Source organism: Chelonia mydas, chromosome 7, assembly GCF_015237465.2.
Source record: "Chelonia mydas isolate rCheMyd1 chromosome 7, rCheMyd1.pri.v2, whole genome shotgun sequence".
NCBI classification, from domain to species: Eukaryota; Metazoa; Chordata; order Testudines; family Cheloniidae; genus Chelonia; species Chelonia mydas.
Window position 1 is genome coordinate 108,625,946 of NC_057853.1, and position 23,133 is coordinate 108,649,078.

The following is a 23,133-nucleotide window of genomic DNA, read 5'->3' on the forward strand; positions in this document are numbered from 1 at the left end:
TGAAAACATTGTAACTGTTTTGCATGATTGTGTCATAAAAAATACTTATTGCATTTAATTACAGCTTATAATAGCTGTTGATTAGGAGAGAACTGTAAGAAATTATAGTTCATATTCTTCAACTCTTTGATCACCTCCTGCAACATGATAAGCACTCTCTAGAAGGCAATTTTTGTTGAAAGCACTCAGGATTGATTAACAAATTGATGTTTAAAAATGCACCACAAGCAGAAACTTCAATAAAATCTCACGAGCAAAATACATACTCAAAGTTAATATATACATTTTTGAGCTGAGTGGAATTTGTAGTTCATTCTGCTGACATGTCAATTTTTACTCACACATAAAATGCTTATTCCCACGATTATCATCCCAAGTAGAGCACAAAGCCACCTATCAAAGGAGAAATGTTCTCTCTTAGACATCAAACAAATGCAGATTTGTTAGAGATGGTCTGGAATTTTTCAATGCTATTTCTAAAGTAGTAGTGCAGGGTTATGTAACCAAATACGTAACATGATTTATTTAAATGAAATTTCAGGTTAATAATATCTAATAAAATCTAATGATTTCTATTATCAAGTAATTGCCTGAGGAAAAACTGGAAATGCTATATGAATATGCTGAAGGATTATGGTTTTTTAATTAAGCATACCTTCCCATTTTGTGTGCAAGTACCCCAAAAATATTAGTTCCGATAAGATAAGAGATACTAGCTGGAAGGAAAGCAACGCCTGGAAAATATGAAAAAAACATTTTATCAACAATGATTTCAGTGAAGTGAAAAACTAATAAGTTCAGACACAGCAACTGTGATTAAAACAATCTAATGGAATCCTGGTGCCTGTACCAAAGCATTAAATATCCGGTTTGTTCCAGCCCTTTCATGGAATCTAACAAGATTATCCATCAAACGCAGTACCATTGTGACGCCTTCAAAAAGAGTATTTCAGTATCAGCTATAAGAATCTCTGTATGTGTGTGAGAAAGAGACAACAAAATTATATTCAGAATAAATATAATAAACTTTGGGCCAAATCATGGCCAATTCTGCGTGCCACAGCAAGGGGTAAAAGGGTGCAAGGGGGTGCCTCCCTCCAACTTCCTTACACCAATGTGCCTTACTGCTGCTTCCGCCAGGCAGGGAACTGCCATCTTTACAGAGCTGCTACATCACCCCCTTCTGCAGGTGGGCAGGAAGAGGCACATTGAAGGGGCAGAGTCAAGGCGCCTCTCTCTCCTGCCAAAACCTAGCCCTTTGTTAGGCAGGAATTAAAGTTAAGAGTACATCTCAGTAACTTAAAGGTAAAAAAAATCTTAAAAGAACACTACGGGTTTTTTAAAAAGTCATTTAGAGAGCTAATATATTCAGAGTTAAAGTTAATCTTAAAAACAAAATCATCTGAGTCATCTAAGGCAATTTGCAGTTAAGGTCACCCAACCAATAACACTAGCCTCCTATCTCCCCTCAAACTTACTTTATAAGATATGTTATTTTTGATCAAAGACTTTTTCTAAAGGCTTGAGCAATCCACAGACTATGACTGTGGAATTTTGAATTTGCACTCACTATTTGTTAGACCAGGGCTTTCTCAAACTTCATTGCACCGCGACCCCCTTCTGACAACAAAAATTATTACATGACCCCAGCAGGGAGGACCAAAGCCTGAGCCCAGCTGCCCCGGATGGCAGGGCCAAAGCCCAAGCCCCACTGTCCCAGGTGGCGGGGGGGGGGGCAAAGCTGAAGCCCAAGGGCTTCAGCCCAGGCAAGGGGCCTGTAACCTAGGCCCCACCACCCAGGGCTGAAGCCATTGGTCTTTGGCTTTGGTCCCAGGTGGTGGGGCTCAGGCTTTGGCTTTGGCCCCGGCCCCAGGCTCCAACAAGTCTGAGCCAGCCCTGGCAACCCCATTAAAATGGGGTCACGACCCACTTTGGGATCCTGACCTACAGTTTGAGAACCGCTGTGTTAGAGGGTAAACTGGGATTTTAAGAGGTTCAAGTGGGCCTGGTGATTCCAGCCCTCTTCCCCTGCACCACATGACAGAGAGCAGGTGACTGAGAACCAGGCCTGCTGGGAAAGATAAGAGGAAGCCTGCCCTCAGTAGGAGAGGAAAACTGGTAGAAATAGTACCATGCTTGAAGGATCGATGTTTTCCTGGTGAAGGACACTGGGGAAGGTTGTTTGTGGAAGAAGGCAGGAGAAGAGTCAGAGAAAAAGGTGCTGTAGGAACTGGCTCTGGGAACCAGTGGAACAGGACAGTTGGCCTTAGGACAGGTGATTGTCCCCAATTCAGAGTCCCAAAGACTGTAGTAGGGAGGACATGAGCTGCCTGGAGAGATGATGAGGAAAATGCTGTGCGGAGGAGAGGAGGAGGGTTACAGGACTCTTAGTTTGTCCTGGAACGGTTCTTGCTTTAGTCCTCTAGCCAAAACAGCAAGTTATCAACAATCCCAGAACAACTGAGGCCTCAGGTCAGAAGCTGAGGTAGTGCATTCATCCTGATGTTGGATTAAGGTAAGCTGCTGCTATGCAACTATATGGATACAGTAAAGTTAATGTACCATCCCCATTTTATTTTTTCAAAAGAGTTTTAAAAAGTCCAGACTGTGGCTGCAGTACACATGAGGAATATGCTGTATTTTGCCCATACTGTGCGTGGAGCACTGAACATGAACCAGAAAGCTATGTTCTTAAAATGTTTTTCGTATTTGAGTCTGATATTTAAGAGCTAGACTGTTGCTCTCCTTCTAACCCTGAACAAGGAGTGGTGTGCAACTGCCCTGCTCCCAGAAGAGCATCCCAGAAGCCTGTTCCCTGATCTCCGTTCCTGAGCAAGGGGGAGGAGTAATCTGCTGCTGACTCATATTAGCAGATTACTTCTCCCTCTGCATCAACTCAGCTTCACCCTTCTCTGCCCACAAGTGGGGAATAGCAGCTTTATAGAGCCGGCTCTCTCCACTGCACCACAGAGGCAGGGAGCTGGGGGAGTTAGGGGAAAATCTGACTTCTCTGGGTAGGTACCCAGGACAGGGTAGTGTTTTGTGACTGTGCTAACCTTTGTTTTTCATGTGAGTGTTATAACATCATGCTGTAAACTTAGGAGGCTTGTGTGGGTAGATATACTAGGTCTGTATCTAATGGCACTCTTATAGCTCATGACAAGTGGTATCTTTGTGAATGGGAGTGAGAATGATGTTCACCTAAGTGGACATTTGCACTTCTTTCTGAAGTGCGTACAGCCATAAACACCAGAGTTGCTATCAGACTGTGTAAAGTGTCCTAGTTTTGTGATTATTGAAGGGATGGATCTGTCTGTTATGGAACAGTAAGGCTGCTTAATGTCTGGCCTCTTTCCAAGACACTGCTACGAGAATAAAGTTTAAGATGGTTTGGATGCCTAACTGCCTTTTCATACATGAAGATCTTTGAGTTTCTTTGACATGTTTAATCTTAACTCTGTATATTTTTTAACTGTAATGTGCTTGTAAAATTTTTATCAGGAATTCGGGGATAAACTGGAAAGAGTCAGAAGACATTTAGGGGGAGATTGTCCTGGACACTTAGGAAGGCGAGTGGATGAGGTGGATGGAGGCAAAAAATTGCTTCACCATTGCCCCTTGCATGCAGCCCCTCAAAAAACAAAACTTGCAGGCCCCATGCAAGGATCAGGAATTACAGCAGTTCTTCAATGCCAGGGAGTGCAGTGAAGCGTGCACATTGTTCAAAGGGGTGGGGGGAGGAGGAACCATGGCACCATCCCCTTTCTGATTGGCCAGCCAGCTGGGGGGAGCAGTTTCCCTGTATACCAGAAAGATCAGGGAGAGAATTGTGCCTCAGAAAAACATAAGCTCTCTGCCAAGGCTCCCTCTGGGGCAGCTGAAAAAACAGGGAAAATGTTCCATATTAATCTGTATGACACACTCCTACAGAGCTTGAAACACTGAAAGCTCAATGGGATTTCCTTTGCAATATCTTGCCTGTGTCTTTTTTTATATATATTTTTTTTTCCATATCTCTAGACTTGGAACAAATAAGGAAAGAAAATATTTCATTGGCTGGAGAATATAGAAGATGAACATTGCAGCTGTATAGTACACTACTTTCATTTGGTAGTTGTTAATAACGTCTAGAGCAGTTATTGCCTTGGTAGTTAAACTCTTTAAATAAACAAATATAACTTTAAAAAAAAAGGAGGCACAAAAAGTAAATCCAATAATAAATGAAAACGAATGTGCCTAGTATTGTCTGAAGGTGACCAGAGTCTGACTCTACTGGTCTGTTGCAGGGAAAAAGTGCTAAAGACAAGGGCTCTTAATTGAGGCAGCCTTCTCACCAAACATGGAGTATTCAAATGTACCTGATTGATTGTATTACAGAGTACAGTAGAAGATTTCCTATCAGAGATAGACTAACCTCAACAGGTGGACTGCTGCTTTCTATGCTATTTGGAGCTTCCAGATGGACAATCAATACTTGAACTGTATTTGGAAGCAAGCAGGAAGCCAGTACAGAGATTCAAGCACAGGTGCTATGTATTCATGATGGTCCACACTATTCAGGAGGGGGGTCAGCTGTATTCTGAACTAGCTGGAGGTTCCAGAAAGACTTAGATTGCTCTAAGCAGTGCACAATACAATAGTGCAGACTGGATGAAAAAGGGTGAATGAAAGTCTGCATCAGATAGAAATGGCTGCAATCTCTTAGCCATTCAGAGATGATAACGAGCATCATAGGCCACCAGTACTGTCTGGGGCTCCAGGACCAGCAAAGACCCAGTAGGACCCCAAGACTGCAAACTATGTTGGTCAAAGTCGGGTATGTGTTTGTAATACACTGCACAGCCATTATCTTTGACCTATCCCTCTAGATTTGTGTTTCTCAACTGTTGCATGTTGCTGGGTCCTTATTCAAAGTCAAATATCTTTGTGACCCCCCTTCCATTTTTACTTACTTTTATAATTAATGTATCAATTATAACAGTAACCCCATACATAATTTTTGTGTGTGTGTGTGTGTTTTGAGATGGACAGAGAATAAGTGCTGGGCAAGAGTGTGCAGGAAGTGGCAGAGTGAGATTTTTCTTTGCTTTAGATTATAACAAAATTTTCAATGCCTCACAAACCCCTCGATTTGTATTTTGTGACCCATTGGCTGAGAAACACTTGTCAGCATAGGGAAATATCTAGAGCAGTATTACTTTCATCTTATCCAGGCTGAGTGATAACCCAGCTCATCTTCATCCAGAACCCTATCTCTTTTAGACATTGTGAGACTCTAGAACCTGGGTTTGAGGAGGAGGAGTATACTGAGATTATATGTGGGGGGTAATAATTGGATTATATTGACTATCTATTATTTCTCTCAGGTTTTTGTATGGTGAAATAGTGTGGGATTTTTTTTCCTGAGTACGTTTGTGAAAATATCTGACTAAAATGTAACATTTATTTACCCACCTGCCAGGACATGAGTGTTATCCACAGTATTAATCCCTATCATGATAGTAGCACGTAAAGGCCCTGATCACGAGGCTGAGGCTGAGACTGGGGGTGGGGACGGAGCTGAGATTGGGGGTGGGAACAGAGCCACAGCTGGGCCGTGGTGGTGGGCTGGCAGCCAAGCCTTGGCCAGGTGTGGATCTGAGTCTGGGGACTCTGGGTGGGACCAGCTGCAGGGCTGGGAACCGGGGCCATGGCTGGGGGTGGGGCTGGAGCAGAGCTGGGGGTGGATCAGGTCTGGGTGCCACTCCCTCCCCGCCCCACATGGGGACTGACCTGGATCCACATCACCCCCCCAAAACATTCCTCCACACCCCCCTAGAGGGGCATGCCTCACAGTTTGGGGAATTCTGGCATAGGAAGACAGCCCTCCACCCTAAAGAATTTACAATTTAAGGGTCTGAACTTTCCCTGCACTCCTCTTGGGCCCAGGATTCACCACCCATATGGAGCCAATTCCAGAACTTGAGCCTAATTTAAGACATACTAGTTACATTTTAAACAAGAAAAGGGAAATAGAGAGGACAAGGCTAACTAATATATTCATGCTATTACTTAGGAAAATCTGCACACAATTTCTTGGTTCCAAATCATTAATTTTTAAAATATAAACTAACCTCATTTAATGCCAAGTGCCCCAACACTGAACTCTCATTGACTGTCACAACATACCTAACATTAATTGTCTGACTCCTTGTAGATGTCACAGCAGAAGGGGACCTTAAGGAAGGATGTAAGGAAGGAGAGTCTATTGTACTTATGGATCTGTTCAGGGACAATCTTCCATGTACAAGGGACAATAACAACTTATTAGTATCTTACGCATTCACAGCTATCCCAAGCAAGGGAGCTTCCAACATGTCCCTGGAAAGGTAATACCACAGCCTAATAAACTTCACTATGAAGAAGCTTTTTCTAATATTCAGCCTGAAGTTTCTAATAATTCTATTTCATTACTTCTAGTTATGCCCCCTTCTACAAGGCTTAGTAATTCCTTTCTATCCTTTGTTCTGGTATTTTTACATTCTTCAAATATCTGTAGATAGGTGAGATGAGGGTCCTGGTAACTGTCAAAGGCCACTTAGGAAAGGATAGAAGAATTGAAGCAATTCTGTCACTCCTGATTATTCTCTAAGCTCTCTCCCATTTCTTTATATGTTCCTAATAATGAACTAAAAACTGATGGTCTTATTCCAAATGCAATTTCACCATGGTCACATACTGCCCTATTATTTGATGTCACTGTAAGTATCTAAAAATCATCTGGCCTTTACATATGACCTTCAAATTCATATTTCATTGCTCTCTGCTATCACGTCTAGGTTTCTCTTGATATTATTGCTCCTCGGGTTTCTTTCTCTTATCTGAATATCTGCTTTTTGGATTAGCTTTCCCCAGATATACTCATTGCATTTTTTTTCGTTGTTGCTCCTCCCCTAGGGTGAATCCTTTTTTATTTCCTGACCTTATTTCTAACTTCCACATAGTAGAGGATTGCAGAACTGTTGCTGTGAATTTATTGTTTTGTTTACCTCTTTTGAAACCAAACCAACAAGTGTATGACAATTCAATGCAGACCATGCCTAGCATTCTAGTCAATCATTTCACACTCAAGTAAATCAGAGTGGTATGTGTTCAAATAATTCCCTTAAAGTACACCACAGCCTCTCCTCTGGAGCCAGCATATATTTTTCTTGCCTATATCATTCTCTTTGGTGTTCATAAACAAAATTTAGAGAGAATTTTTAGCCGTAGCATCTTATGACTAACCCCCCTATACACACACACACAGAGGTCACAATGAAAAACATGCCATTTTTGCGTATAATAAATGGCTAACATTACCCTAGTCCTGTTGTGAGCTGAATTTCTACATCATTCTACTTACTATAGGAGAACTGGAAAACTACAAAAATTTTACTGAACTTAGCCAAGACTTGCAGTTAGCTATGTAAGGCAATGGGTAAGCTGTGAAATACTGAATCACCAGTTTTCCCTTTTCTACGTTTTATGGAGTATAAAACCAACTGATCAAAATCAGGATTTCTGAAGGAACTGCAAGATTGTACTTCAAACAACTAGACTCTAAATCGTATAAAAATCATCATTTTCAAAGCTTCCAGTTCAAGATAGATTGTAAACACTTTCAACTGCTAATGCCATCAAATCAGACAAAGCAGGATGGAATCAACTGCTTTTATCATTAGGGGATAAAACTAGTATTAATTAGAATGGATATTCTCTTCCAAACAATCTTTATTCAAATAGGAAGTTCTCAAACCTCATTTCTTTGACATCAATAATATGTTCTGGTTGAGGGAGGCAGATAAACAAGCAACTTTCCACTAGATGGATTCTGTTTTTTTCTGTAAGGGAGGCTTTAAAATCCCCAATCTTATATATTAATGTGCTCACATTACAATATAGCACTTTTTGTGATGGTTGATGGTTTGGCAATCTTTTAATTATTGATGCCTAATTCGATTTCTGGCTTCCTGAGGGTGCTTTTTTTAGAACTATAGTTTGCATGTCATCTGTGGTGATGATCTAAAATAATACAATTATGAGTGCATAATATTGTTTGTAGATAATAGTATTTGGGATAATTATAACATCCCTTTAACGTTATCCTTCAGCTACTGCAACATGCTCAATGTTAACTACAGTTTAACAAAGTTTGACTAGAAAATTACCTGTTTAATTAAAATGTCACATATTAACACTAAAGAGGAAACACAAAGAATGTTACCATGTGATAACTCAGATAATGTGAAGATACATACTTTCAGCCTCTTAAAATGTTTACTTTATAGGCCAGATTAAGCTGTAAACTCTGACTGCTTTACCCCACTCTGGAGCATCACAAAATAATCAGATTGTACTAGCCAGTTTCCACCTCCAGCTAAATGCACATGCTTGCACATCTTTCTACAATATCCCCTGCACACATTCTCTTCCCCTCCCTCTCCCTGAATAGATCATGAAATAACTCCTGACTTTCAGTGATGTGAAAAGGGAATCTGATTCATCATTTCACCCTTCTCAGACATGCAAACAACTCCGTCAGACACAACATGCTCTCCAGAAAGCAAACTAGCCCAGATAAATGAACAGGTAAATCAATCCATATAGCTAATCCCCTCCTAAAATAACTCCACTGAAATGATTTAAATAAAATAACTTAAAAGAAAAGAAAAAACTATTGTGTAATGAATACGTTTGCTGCCATCATATTGTTCGCTCTGCTTGTATGCTCTATCCATTTGTCTGTCTTGTCTACTTAGACTTTGAGGCAAGACTGTCTCTTAATCTATCTCTGTACAGTACTAATTATAATGGGGCCCACCCCATTCTCAGTTTCTATGTAGGCACTAGTGTAATAAACATGATAAATAACACCAGGGGATGGGATGGGATAAAGAAAATGCAAAGGTATTAAAAATAAAACAAGATATTGCCATGAATGCTCATAATGTGTCCTAAATATAGAGGAGAACGAAGGAGCACTGTGCTTGGTATCTTGGCAGAGTCCTCATTATTGAATACTTTGGTTTTTTGGTGCAGGCTTGTTCATCCCAAAGGCAAAGAACTTGGCGTGAAACCCTGGCCCCACTGATCTCAATTACAGAATTCCCATTGACCTCAGTAGGGCCAGGATTTTGCCCTTGCTCTTAGGAAGTATTAGGAGCTCCATGGAGAAGCCCTTTGACAAAGATGATTTAATAGTAATAGAAGAGGATGAAATCCTTCAGACTCAGGGAGGTCCTCCCAATCCTCCCTTCAATTTGGTTGCAAAATTTTAACAAGGGCCGAGAGCTCCCTCAGCATTACTGCTGTAAACTGTTAGTCCTGGGATGTCTATAAACATGTGTGTACTACATACAGTGCAGATACATATGTAGTACTGCCAGTCCCAACCATTCAAAACTATGAATCAAGTGCCCCCAAACCATCATCTTGGCTTAAATCATGAGACTTTAATAAAAAATAATCTTGGGTTCTTTTTATTTGTCTTCTGGTTTTTGAGCATTTATGGTGCACTCAAGTCACATTTTGATACTTTTCTCTGTAACCACAAGAGCCAGAAACTTTATTTTTAAATGAAATTGAGATATTTGTATACTCATTGGTCTCCAGGAGCTCGGGCTTCAAGTCAAACATCAAATATTGCAATACTCGTACTAAAATTATGATAGCTGGCATGCTCTTCCATCATGCTGATATATAGACTTGGAACGATTAATTTTTTATCGGTAAGTGTCAATAAACATTGATTTCACCATATACGCACAAACTGATGAAAAAAATATTTGTCAGTGATAACTGAAATTTACTGCTAGGCAAAGTAAGAAAAATTTACTGCTAGGCTGAAACTTCAACATATGTTGACAGATTGTGTTCTAACAGTTATAATCTTTAACTTTTGATTCTCAATGTCTACTTTCATTAAATAATTATGACCCTCCATAATTTCCCGCAGTTTAAATGGATAAAAATAACAAATGCTTCAATAAAAAAATCTATTATCCATTGAAATTATAAAAAAATTAAAACTGAATTCTGTAGTGTGTATATCTCACAAACAGACAACCTCTAAATATGTGTACATAATCACACAATTAAGTACGATGTTGACCAAAAGACGAAAAAAATGATCATCTTGCCATCTATCATCAAAGCACCCAAGAAGACCACTGCTAACAAAACCACACTTGGAACAGCCTCATGCTACAATATACAAGACTCAAGTAAAATATATTGCACTCTACTTTACCAAGTTGCCATTTTCTTGAACACATGGTCTCCATCATCCAGATAGGCAATGCTGGTTCCAGCATAGCAATAGCCATGTTTGCAAAGCAGATTGATCCTTAAAGAGAGGAGGGGTTGGGGGAGGGAAATGCAGGGATTATATCACTTGGATGTTAACACCAAAAGCTGAACAGAGAAGGGCAGTGTTTATAGAAACAATGTGCAATTATAGAAACAATTGTAGCCCTGTTTGTCATACACCAAATATTGATTAACTTTAAATGGTGGAGAGGGGGATCACGTAAGTCTCCAACTTCTTATTTATTTCAGTTCTCCGAGGGAATTGTACAATAAAGGTTAAGCTATTTTCATAATGGGGTGGGGGGAGACAAAGATTTCAGTGAGGTTGGTGACATTTAGAAAGTGCACTAGGTCTGACTGTTGTACAAATGATAAGTTATAACTATAATCTTTTGGTCTTTACATCTGTTCTCTTGGGGCTAAATCCTAGCCCTATTGTGTACAAGGCATGGCCTCTGACTCCATTCCCTAGGTACTTGAGGATGATTAAGAGGAGGCACTGTGTCCCTTCCGGGCTCAGTAGGTGGTGTGATGTCCCCATAATTCTGTCAGCCACAGAGAACCTTAAAGGAGCTGTGTATCCCTTAAAGCAAAAAGTAGCTGTGATCATGGGGGATGCCCTCTACTCCCGCCAGGATATTGGGGAGGATAGAAAGTTAATCTCCCCTTTCTTCAACAGCATCCTACTCACTTCCAGAAAAGAGATATGTTTTTCATTTATTATTACTTTGTAAAACTTGGGCCCATCTTGGCCCCACTCTCCCACTGCAGCAGCTCAGCAGGGGCTGCAATTAACTTTGCAGATGCAGCACAGTGAAGGAAAAGGTCCAAGATCTATTGAGGGCTTCTATAGGAAGCAGGAGTGCTCATTATTATGGGTTATCCACACCTCGAGAGGCTCAATGTATCCCAATCAGATGCAAGGATCTCTCCTCTCCAACCCTCTCTGCAAAGCCAACATGGGTGTGCATGTAGATAATACTTAGTCCTGCCATGAGTGCAGGGGACTGGACTAGATGACCTCTCAAGGTTCCTTTGAGTCCTGTGATTCTATGAAAGACTAGTGACACGCTTCATCCATAGTAAGAGAAGACCAGAACTTGGCCTCTTATAAATGTGGCACTCCCTGTAGTCTCAAATATTCTGAAGTGCATCCGATGAAGTGAGCTGTAGCTCACGAAAGCTTATGCTCAAATAAATTGGTTAGTCTCTAAGGTGCCACAAGTACTCCTTTTCTTTTTGCAAATACAGACTAACACGGCTGTTACTCTGAACCCTTATCAGAAGTATTCTACCATAATATTATAAAGTTCTGTCATAGCACTGTTCAAGCTACAGTGCTTTTGACCATTACTGTGGAACCCTCTAGTATTTTGTATAAGGGCTGGACTTACAGCCTTGGAGATGTAAATCGTCTATGCTCAAAGGAGATCTAGTGCAGGTGGTGGTATTTCAAACATCCCCAAACCGTGTTACAATATGCCTCAGCTACAGCCAAGTGGAATGTTTTATGAAATTTAACATGTGGTAAATTTACCTGTTGAATTCAAGGAGCCAGAATGACTCAGTTTCTTTCCAGATTTCCCAATCACACTTATCTGCATCTTCACCAAATTTTTCCTAGTTACATGGTTGAAGTCACAAGGTATTTTTTTCTGATTCCCTGACAAGAGGAGCCTACCCCATTTTGCTCAAGAAAACCTGCACAATCTGGGGGGTGAGGGGTAAGAGCAGGATAGTGAGACAGGTATATGCCTATCTGCTGATACACCACAAAGTGAGCTTCAACAAAGTTTTAAAGCCATGGTTGTAACGAGTACCCTTAGATATGTAATCCTCAAGTCTTTCTGATACTTACAGTCTTGGACTGGTATTCAGAAACATTCAAGTGTCTCTACGGTAGTTTACCAGTCAATTTTTACCTTTAAAAACTCAAGTCTAATTTGTCTGACATCATAGAGAAATTATTTCTCCTGAAAGAAATCTCTCATCACACAGTTCAGCACAAAATGAGCACCACGGTCATTCTTTGTTCAAAAATGCCAAGGTGTATTAGACTACACATCTAAGACCCCTAAGACAAACTTGTAGACTCACTACCCATACATTCCTGGGGCAAGCAACAACGGCTAAAGTAAACTTTCCGCTACATTTTGTGCTCTTGGAACCTTCAAATGTCTATGAGCAGTTTCAATTAAATACAAAAGGATGCCCTGTCCAAAACCAGAAGTCAGCTGAGCCTGAAAGAACACCTTGATGCTGGAAAACCACTTCATCTCATACAAAATGCAGCTGGAGGAATGAATTCTATTCTATCTTAGCCCTGGTCTACACTTGGGGGGCAGTCAATGTAAGGGACGCAACTTCAGCTACGAGAATAGCGTAGCCGAAGTTGACGTACCTAGATCGACTTACCGCAGCGTCTTCATGGCAGTGAGTCGACTGCCGCCGCTCCCCCGTTGACTCCACTTGCGCCTCTAGCAGAACTGGAGTTCCAGAGTCGACGGGAGAGCATCTAGACTAGACACGATAAATCGACTCCCGATATATCGATCGCTACCCACCGATCTGGTGGGTAGTGTAGACCTACCCTTAGAATCAAAGAAGAGCTCAAGTAACAAAATTCTTATTCAGGTCTTCATAAACTTACCCAAAGATCGAATTCAAAAATACAGATGGGTATAAAGGAGTTGAGTCCATTTCCCTAACAATACATGACAGAAAATGTCTCTAGGAGAGGGGTTCTCAAACTTCATTGCACCGTGACCCCCTTCCAACAACAAAAATTACCACACGACCCCAGGAGAGGGGACCGAAGCCTTAGCCCACCCAACTCTTGCCACGCTGGATGGGGGGGCCAAACCCAAAGCCTGACCCCACCGCCCTGGGCAGGGGGCTCAAAGCTGAAGCCCAAGTACTTCAGCCCCAGTCAAGGAGCCTGTAACCTGAGCCACGCCACGCAGGACTAAAGCCCTTGGGCTTGGGTCCTGGGCGGTGTGGCTTGGGCTTTGGCCCCAGTCCCCAGCAAGTCTAAGTCAGTCCTGGCTACCCCATTAAAACAGGGTCGCAACCCCTTTTAGGGTCCCAACCCACAGTTTGAGAATGGCTGCTCTAGGGTTTGCCACAACCCAGCACTTGTAACAACCTTGTAATTACTTTATGACCATGGTACTTCATATCTTTATTACGCAGGTAGGACATATTCCAGCACAACAATAGGAGTCTGAGCTGGTATTCTGCAAGGTCTAGTAAAGACTTACATGCCAACTTACTGATCCCTTATTATCAGGAGGCAGATAATAAACGTTTGTCATCCGTATCTCTCTACAGTACTGAACTGACCTCTTTCATGAGGTGAGGTGAGATTCATATTTGGACAAGACATATGCCACATTCTTCCTGAATTATTTCCTGTTGGCCTTGCAAAGTTCCTGTAGGTGATGGGAGAACTTCAAACTGCTACCATTCATTTGGACCCTGGCTCCTCATGGCTGACAAAATCAAGTAGGGATGCACTGGGTGCATTATTGGTGGAGACCATTAACGCCCTCCTAAAGATACTTTCCGCAAATGGAAAATTGTCAGACCCCTGCTCAAGGAACCACATCTTGATGTTAAAATTTTACTATCATGGTATTTCATTTATTTTGGTTTTGGACCAGGTTATTTAAGGCAACTTGACTTTGTCAAGGCAACTTCATCCACCTGGAGTGCTCAGTTTTCTTTGATCCCTTTTAATCAGGTTTTAGATCTGGATATGATACAGGGATTGCACTTCCCGTGTTGGCTGATCTCTTCCAAGCAATGACATCCATGGATGTTTCTTTATCATCTGTCAGTAGCCATTGATATAATTGACCAGGAAGTTTTTTTTGCTTGACTGCAGACCATCTGATAGTTGTCTGGTTCCAGTCTTTTGCTTCTGACACAGATACCAGAAGGTGGTATCTATTTGCTTTTTCACACACACACACACACACACACCCCTCTTCTTCAGGGCTTTCTCATGATATGACTCTAATTTGTCATCCCTGAATGTGCTATATACTGTCCATGTGTGAAAGCTACTGCAGGAAATATTGAGGCAGTTTGAGGTGCGATGTCACCAGTATTGGGATGACACAGAATTCTAGATCTTTCTTTAAACCCCAATGGTATAGACTGTTCATGCTTTCCTGGCTGCTGACCAAAATAGGGATTCAAAATAGAATGAGCTCACTGAGGCTTAATCCAGACAAGATGGAAATGTTAGCTGAAGAAAGCATCTAGATAGCGTCTGCCCTCATGATTGAGAGGATCTACCCAACTCACATTAATGGGGTGTGTACTCCGGAGGTACTTCTGGCTACCTAAGCCACCTGGAGCTTCAGAAGCAATTAGGGACCCAGAAGTGCCTTTTATCATTTTTATTTGGCATAAAATTGTGACCATTTCTCTCTGTGGGCCCTACCACAGTTATCCGTGCCTTTATGATCTCCAGACTGGACTGTTTGCATGCATTCTACATGGGACTTGACAATCATTCAATTGCTACAGCCCAGTTGCTTATCAGAGCTGGCCATAAGGACCATATTGTACCAGTGCTCCAGTGACTGCATTGGCATCCTATTTGCTGTGACATTTATTAGAATAGAAGCGCTGAACCCACCAGCAACAAGGAGTGATAAATGAATATATGATATATAAAGGAATAAGTTACAGCAACGGGAGCAAGGAGAAGCTTTCCATGTTTGAGCTTAAGCTCTGTTGGATGTAAACCAAGGCACAAGAAGCACCTCTTAGAAATATCAAGAGATCTTTTCATAGAGCCTCTTGCTACAGATAAGCCAAACTAGTTAGAGAAATGCATATACCTTTGACTATAAAGTAGACAATTACGAATCAAGAATTTGACCTACATGCAGAGGCCCTGGAGTCTGAACTTATAACTGTGAAACTAATACCTCCAAAATGAGAATGCAGAAAACATTTTAAAAGTGTCAGTACATTTATAACTCCTAAAATGCTCATGACTTTTACTTGTGGTTAGCAAGGCTTCCCACTGGAGCTGCAGTGAAAGGTTTGCCTTGGTAGCTAATTCTGTAATTCTGATTACAAGTCGGTTATACTCCATAAGCTTCCTGTACATTGCAAGCCTGACAGTTCCCAGTAGGCTCACAATGAACAGTGGCATCCCCACCCAATTCCGCCTAGGATAGCACCCTGAGAGAGAGAATGGAAAATTCAAACTTATTTGAGCCTAAGGTGTGGCCTATATAGCTATATCAGCCAGCTATATAGCTTCCTGTGGGAAAGTTAATCAAATCAATAATGTCTGTAATAGCAAATGACACTTACCATTAGACCCTGAGCTATCTGCGAGCAGGCGCCTCTCCCAAAATCCTATAAACATAGTTCATTCTCTAGGTACAATCCAAACTCACACCGTTTCTAATGAAAACAAAGTTCATCTTAATCCTTTTCCCCAGGCTTGGATGCTCTGATAAATCTTCCCTCACAACTGCTCAGCAACATGCTGGATCTTCTTTCTCCCCAGACAGCCACACTTCACATATATCAAGGTGGCACAATTGTCTCTTGACTCAAGATTCACCTACATTGTGTATGAGATTGTGAATAGCATCTCATGTAAACGTACCCTGACCCCCTTGGGTATGTACTTGCTTATGGAGCTAGTACAGAAGCCCACATGTGGCATCCTCACTTCTATTTTTTCATGAGCTAGCTAGAGTACAGCTAATGCAGGTATGTCTACACAAGCTGCCATTCATATCCCTGGTTGCAATGTAGACATACCCTCAGTGAGTCAGCAGAACTCACTTAACCCCTTCCCAGCAAAACCAACACCTGTTAACAGGTTGGAGTGTTTCCAATCTACAAGTCTGTTGCAATTCCATTAGAGTTTTCCTTATTGCAAAGCATTTATCGTAGTAAATAATAGGCTTTGAAAAAGAGTTACATATGTGTTTAGCTGACCAGAAGTGTGTATTGACATAAGCCTAACTGATATAAGTATTTTTTCCTTCAAGTTTCTCAGGTGAACAATGCATGCTTTACATAGTCCTACACAGAGATGGATGTGAACCATAATCTCTGCTCTTTAGGAAGGTCAAAGTCCGACGTGAATCCAAGACTTGCATCTTAAGCCCATCTGAACGTCCATGAATTATTTTGTTCCTGGAACCTTGTTTTAAATTAACATTGCAAATAATTGTGATGCACTGGTAGAAACTTATTCGTAACCAGGGCCAGAGTAAGGCAGTCCGGGATTCAAGGTACAGCAAAAAAGCACAGTCAGAATTAAACTCTATAAGAATTAAACTGTACCTGCAGCAATAATGATATATGGATCTCTCAAGAGAGTCAGTAATGGTGTCCCTTTTTGAGTCTGTCAGACAAATAACAAAATCGCAGGGTTAGGAAGGGCAAAACATCACCCATTATATAAAGTCGTTTTTTATGGTGGTACTTACTTCTGGTTGTGCTCTGGATGGTTGTAGAATAAATAACTGAACAGCTGCAAAAAGAAATCAATGCTGTAGCTGTTGTTTAAGATGGTGGCTATACTACACAGTAAAAATGAATGAATGAATTAAACAGAATTATGAATGTTAGTATTTACTGACCTCCATCTAACAGAGCTAATGCTGCCAGCACAAGGAAAGGTGCTGTCTTTCCCACAAACTCATACATCACACTCCCAAAAGGTGGACCCACTAGGAAAGAAAAACAAGGAAAACATTCATGGTCCTTTTTCTTTTAAGATTTCAGCACATTGGAGAACCAGTTCTCTTAACACTGAAATTCAATGCTAAAATTCCCATCCGTCTTAATGGTCATTAATTAAAATAACCAAAGCACTGTAACTCAGTATAAGGAACATATTTAGATAGAATAGATTAGATTAGATAATTTCCCAGGGATTGTTGTCTGCAGTCTACAAACATTGCTCAAACAAAAAATGTCAAGCATGGGCCAGATCCCACTAGCTTTACTCACACAGTCAGGTCCACTAATTTCCCTAGTAGTATCTGTGTGAATAAGGAAAGCAGGATTTTGTCCCTATGGAAGTAAGAATGCTAGAAACCTGACAAAGGGTCTGAAAGGTGCTCATGAGGATGAGTTTGGTAGAAATACTGATCATAGAGCCTGTTCATGGTGCAGTCAGGAAGATTTTTTGCCACTGACTTTAATTGGAACAGGATGGGCCCAAACCTTTGGCGGATCTATGTTCAACTCTTGCATTTAAAGATAGATTTATGTGGATGAGAACATAGCCCATAGTGGTTGTATTTCTAACTTCAAAGGCTTTTCCAAACAAACTGCAGCTGCACCGCTTAAAAGCCACCTATGTAACTGAGAATGAACAATAATATCTCTGGATGTTAATCACTATTCTCCAGCACACAGCTAAGGGGAGGCATTCTGAATCAGAGAAGATGATTGGTGACAGACTTTGAAAGTTACAAGATTTGTCTTCCTTTAGCAAAATGTATCTGCATATTAAATTTATTTTAACTTTTTAAAACTATTTTTAGTGTGCACTGTTAATATAATCTGGAGATAGGATGACAAAATCCTGTTTCATAGAAGGGAGATACCAAGTGGAATCTCCTATAACATCCATATACTACAGATGTGCATTGTGGGTTTTTTGGATTTGGGGCAGGTAGTTGGTTGGTTTGGGGGTTTTTTTGTTTGTTTTTGTTCCCATTAATATTTCATCTCACTGACCTAATACTCCCATAGCCAGTCCTCCTAATGCAATTCCCATTGCATTGCCTCTCTCTTCATCATCTGTATAAACACTGGCCAGCATACCCATCCCTAAAATTTAAAAAAAAAAAATTAGGCAGTTCTATAATATAACTTATTTTCATTATACACCAGTTTATTGAATATTAGAAAGATGTGATATTAGACATTTACTGTGTGTGTGTATATATATGCATGCCTCCACGTGTAACTCCCACTGAAGTCAAAGGAAGTCCTGCAAGCATAGATGGCTTATAAGGTTATGCCTCATTATATATGCCATTACACACACCAAAACTATATTAAAAGAACATTATTAGGTTGCAAAATCAAGCACTCATGGGAAATGCCAGAACAAAGGCTGCCTGTGCAACCTTACTTTGGACCCCTTCTATGTATTCATTATGATACAGTCACTAATTACATGATCAGATACTACTTTTTTCCATGTAGTGCACTGCATGGCAAGTGCTCACTGAATGAGCAGCTAGTCAATATGTTGTTTACTCCTTGTTCAATGTGTGGTCCTCGGCCTTATTTACTGTACACAATTCAAATCCTGACTGAAGACAGAATTACTAATTTCTTCATGGACTTTTCAAGGGTGCTCATCATTATAGAATTCACAAACATTAATGCATATAGTTTCAGAACACCCCTTTAAAATGAGGGGATACTGACCTCTGTTCTGTGGTCAATAGTATCTGCTAATTTTGGGTGCCCAAATTGAGATGCCTAGGACCTGACTTTTTCAGAGTACTTAGCACTATACAGCAGTTGATATGTTCAATGCACAGCTCCCACTGAATTCTGTTGCAGCTGCCAGTGTTCAGCAGTACTTTAGATCAGACCCCAGAGTCTCAAGTCAGGTGCTCAGAAAATGAGGAACACACAATTGGTGACCACTTGTGAAAAGTCTGGTTTAAGTGACTTGACTAGCATCACATAGGAACTGTGTGGCAAAAGCTGGGGTAGAATTCAATTCTCTAGGGCAGCATTCAACTACTTTACTCATGAGTCTATTCTTTGTCTGCCTGAAATCCTTTGTCTGATTCACTACATTTTCTAACTTCTGCAACAAGTGAGGCTGGGGTCAGAGTAGGTCAATCCTGTATACTGAATGTGGTAGGGTTTCTGTGGAAAAAATAGTATGTGATCATGTAACTTAAAGACTGTATCATAAAGCATTTACATGCAGGCAATCTTAATTCTGTCATTTCCTAATTTTTTGAGTGTGATTTTGCAATCTTAATGTTCTTTTTCTCTAATTTCCTTTATAAAAGCAAACTGAAAAAAAAACAAATTCCTTCATGAGTCAAGTGGCATGTGACAAGCAAAGGGGTCACCAGCAAGGCTGGAACCTTTAGAGCCACTGTACAGACTTCTGCCACTTGAGCTAACTGATAGAGAGTCTATGTAGACCAACACTAAAGGCAGATGGGACACTTTGCCACTGGATTTCACAGACATTTGCTGACAGCAGATGAATGGTGAGACTGGGAATTGCTGATTCTGTTCCAGGCTCTGGAGGGGGAGTATACTGTAGTTGGCATAGACTATTCTTCTCATTCCTCGCCAACCATGACCCTTTCTGTCCTCTCCAACCTGTTCCTCTCCCAGTCCTGTCTCTTTTCTATCCCTTGATCTTAATCACAGTTACATTCTCCTCACATAGACAGCCCTTTCTTAGGCTTCTCCTCCCATTCCTAGTCTTCTTGCCCAGCAAGTCCTAGTGCCCCTCCCCCTGGACTCCTCATCCAATTGATGTTGCTGGCATCACTGAAAGTATAAAAAAGATGGTTTTCCCTGCCATTGATTCACATGCCCAGACTTTGGCCCTGAACACCCAAGCAGCCCAGAGCTGCAGGAAAGCATGCCCAGTGCAGATGGAGTCTTCATGGAATTTAGCTGCCAACCTCTTAACAAGTCTTTGCTAAGCATGTGCGTACTGCAATTTTGCAAAGACTTAAATTGACTAAATTTGTGTGGGCTTTCATGAAGATGGCAAAAGGCACATCCCTGACACAAAGGCCACTCACTGCTAAATTTCAAGTCCCTGTTCCAAAGCATGGAGGCTTTTCGTAACAAAAAAAAATTTAAAAAATTGATGACGTGATTTTTTTTTAAATGGTCAAAACAATGTGTTTTTCCCTAGCCTCATTCTTATTCAGACCCTCATTCTCTGCACTATTTTGATGCAAAATTTTCTAAATAAATAAATAAATAAATAAATTCAGCCTTAGGCAGACTCCTAGCATAGAAATCTCAGCCCAAACAGTTAAGGTTTGGCAAATTTATAAGCAACTGAAAACAAGGTCTTATAATGGGAAGTGGCAAGCTACCAGCCTTCAGTGCAGACATCTGTTCTTGCTGACCTTTTACATTGATAAAAAGAATTAAAAAATCTAAAGACACTTGTACACAAGTATCCGAAAAAGCATAGATCTTTAGTCTTCTACAGTAACGTGACCCAAATACCAAAGAATTTAGAAGTGACATTTCTCTGAGATACTTTCAGCCAGCCTCTTGCATATAAAGTAAAATGAATGTAATTGAATTCTACATTAATTATTGAAACTGCCAGACAAAATACACAATTAAGGAAATGACTGTCACTAGAATGACAGGCTAAAATACAGTTAATTTAATCTATCATATACACTTTCATTCTTACCAGCCACAGAAGAACAGGAAGAACCCACTCCTTGAAGAGATCTTGCTATGAACAGTAATGTATAGCTTCCTGAGAAGGCAAACACTGCAGAAAAGGACGAGGTAGATTTTAAAAATCAGGTTAAATCTAACGAGGTTAAAAAGTTAAAGATATTTTAACAATCATGAAAACACCATTCAGCCAAGTGTTTTCTGTCACTGTTGTCACTTTCAATGCTAACCACATTATTTTCTCTTATTACATTTAGATTTGTCAGTGTTGAATCGTTTCTCCACATCTAAGCCTCCTGGTAACACAGAAAAAAAATGTATACAAGCTATCTTTACTAATGAGTAAGGGTTAGAATATGCACTGGTCTAATGCAACTGCCCCTGCCTTCACCCCATCTCCCTGCACTGCTGCATTAGCATGGCCCAATTTGCAGCTCCGAGCATTGGGGAGAGCAGGGGCTGTACCCCAGATGCTCCTTCCCACAAGTAAGTGGGCAAAGGGAGGCTTAGCAATGGCTCTACTCTGCTTCCCACCGTGTTCTGCCTCACATAGTTGGCTGGACATGCTGAGGAATGTGTGGCACCCCTGTAAGGGCTCTAGCAACTTACAGCTCCTCCTAATAGGGGAGAACCAGAGAAACTGTGTCTGTGAGGCACCGTGCCTCCCAGTGCTGCCCCTGGACGACTGCATCTGTGCACTGCCCCTTGCATAAGGCTGTATTTAAAGGCACTGTCTAGCCTCTTGGGTATTGCACCGGATCCTACACTCTACTCTGGAAAGACTCCCCACTGACATTAGTGTAGGGTGAACACTTGTCCCTGAAAACAAGGAATGTACTCTTTCAGGGCCTGTTCCTGTGTCAGTTTTACAAAATCTGCAAGTTGGCCACTTGAAGGAGTACCCAACCACTGAGCTGATGAAGCTGACAACTTGCTGGCTGAACGCACATGAGTCTCAAGTACCTCCTCCCCTGACCTTGCACAAGCCCTTGAACCAGCCCTCCTGTGCACTTATGGCCTTATTCTGTACTTTCACCAGTTTTCACTGACTTTGATAGAGTTACTGATGATTTGTGCTAGCGTGAGCCATAGTCTAATCCACAGGGTGGCAGAAAACAAGTCAGGTGAGTTTCTCAGATGAAGAGAAAGAATAGGCATCCTTTTCTCCTACCAGCTCATGTACACTTACTTGATGCCTACCAAAATCCCTCCAGACATGCATTCAAATCTTGGCACCAACTTCTTCCTGTAACAGGCATCCCAGTATTTTACTTTGAAAATAAGGTCCCCCTCTCCCCCGGCATATAAACATGGAGTCTTCTGAGAGAGACAGGTCTGCTGGATCATTTATGAAAAATGCAGCATCTGCATCGAAGTATGCAAAAAACAGGCACTTACTAATTGTCGACACAAACATGATGCAGAAGCCAGCAAACATTGGAATCTGGTAACCTATTCTGGAAAACAAAGTCAACACAAATATATTTAAGAATGGTACTTTTTCATGCACACTTTAAAACAGGTTTGTTGAGGTAAATTCCTTGCTGAAGGCAAAGGACGGTTGCTTTTATGTATTAAGAAAATTGCAAAAACTTAGCAGCTCGGTTTGTGGGTTTTGGATTTGAATCAATGTATGCTGGCCACATACAAACCTTCTCATTCAATAGATTGTATTCTGTATTAGAAATCTCAAATGACTTGCCCCTTATAATTCTATTGGTCTAACTCTGCTATATTTATATCCTCTGCAATCCCCCTGGGCTTCAGAGACGTTGCATGGAGTGTAAGCCTGGCAGAATTTGGCTCTGCATATTGAACTCTGAAATATTCTACTAATATCTCACTGTTGGTTAAGAAACTATTCTGTTCTTCTCTATACACTGAAACTAGACTACAAAGAACACATAGAACAGTCCCACTAACTGCAGTGAGATATGGTCAGGCCAATGACAGACTCAGTCTACTAACCCTTACCTGGGAAAAATTTCCATTGACTTCATCAGGAGTTTTGCCTACACTAGAACTGCAGGATTGGGCTCAAAGAGACTTAAAATAACACTTTGCTTCTCCTGAGGCTTCAGGAATACAAATACAGCTGGTCAAAACTCTTCATTGGCAATGTTTTGCTACAAAGAAATGGCTTTTTCATCAAAATGAGTATTTCCATGGTATGTGAGCCTTGTTATGTGAGCCTCAAATGTATTTGTAAAGAAATCCTTTAAGGTCTCCAAAACCTCACAGTGCTGATTGTTTCTTAAGGAGTGCTGAATGACCCTTCCAATGACTTGCAAGGATCAGGTCCTTAAACTGGTAGGCTTGATCAGTTTAGCACTGCAAGCAAAACAGTGGAAGAATTTCTATTGTAGAACTTTTGTTCCTATTAAC

The 23,133-nt window shown here is 40.9% G+C and overlaps 1 protein-coding gene across 3 annotated transcripts in view; it reads right to left on the minus strand.

Moving 5' to 3' along the window:
• Window positions 1–23,133, minus strand: part of SLC18A2 (solute carrier family 18 member A2) — a 50,580-nt gene that overhangs the window by 8,958 nt on the left and 18,489 nt on the right. For all 3 annotated transcript variants that reach the window (XR_005226271.2, XR_005226272.2, XM_037905470.2), the window contains exons 5-13: window positions 22,147–22,205; window positions 20,759–20,842; window positions 18,064–18,156; window positions 16,956–17,045; window positions 16,803–16,846; window positions 16,657–16,717; window positions 10,271–10,366; window positions 656–734; window positions 342–393 (exon numbers count right to left, since the gene is read on the minus strand). Coding sequence is in view for 1 of the 3 variants with exons in the window: in XM_037905470.2 (XP_037761398.1) it covers window positions 342–393; window positions 656–734; window positions 10,271–10,366; window positions 16,657–16,717; window positions 16,803–16,846; window positions 16,956–17,045; window positions 18,064–18,156; window positions 20,759–20,842; window positions 22,147–22,205 (658 nt within the window). In the remaining 2 variants the exon portion in view is untranslated. The remainder of the gene's footprint in view (window positions 1–341; window positions 394–655; window positions 735–10,270; window positions 10,367–16,656; window positions 16,718–16,802; window positions 16,847–16,955; window positions 17,046–18,063; window positions 18,157–20,758; window positions 20,843–22,146; window positions 22,206–23,133) is intronic.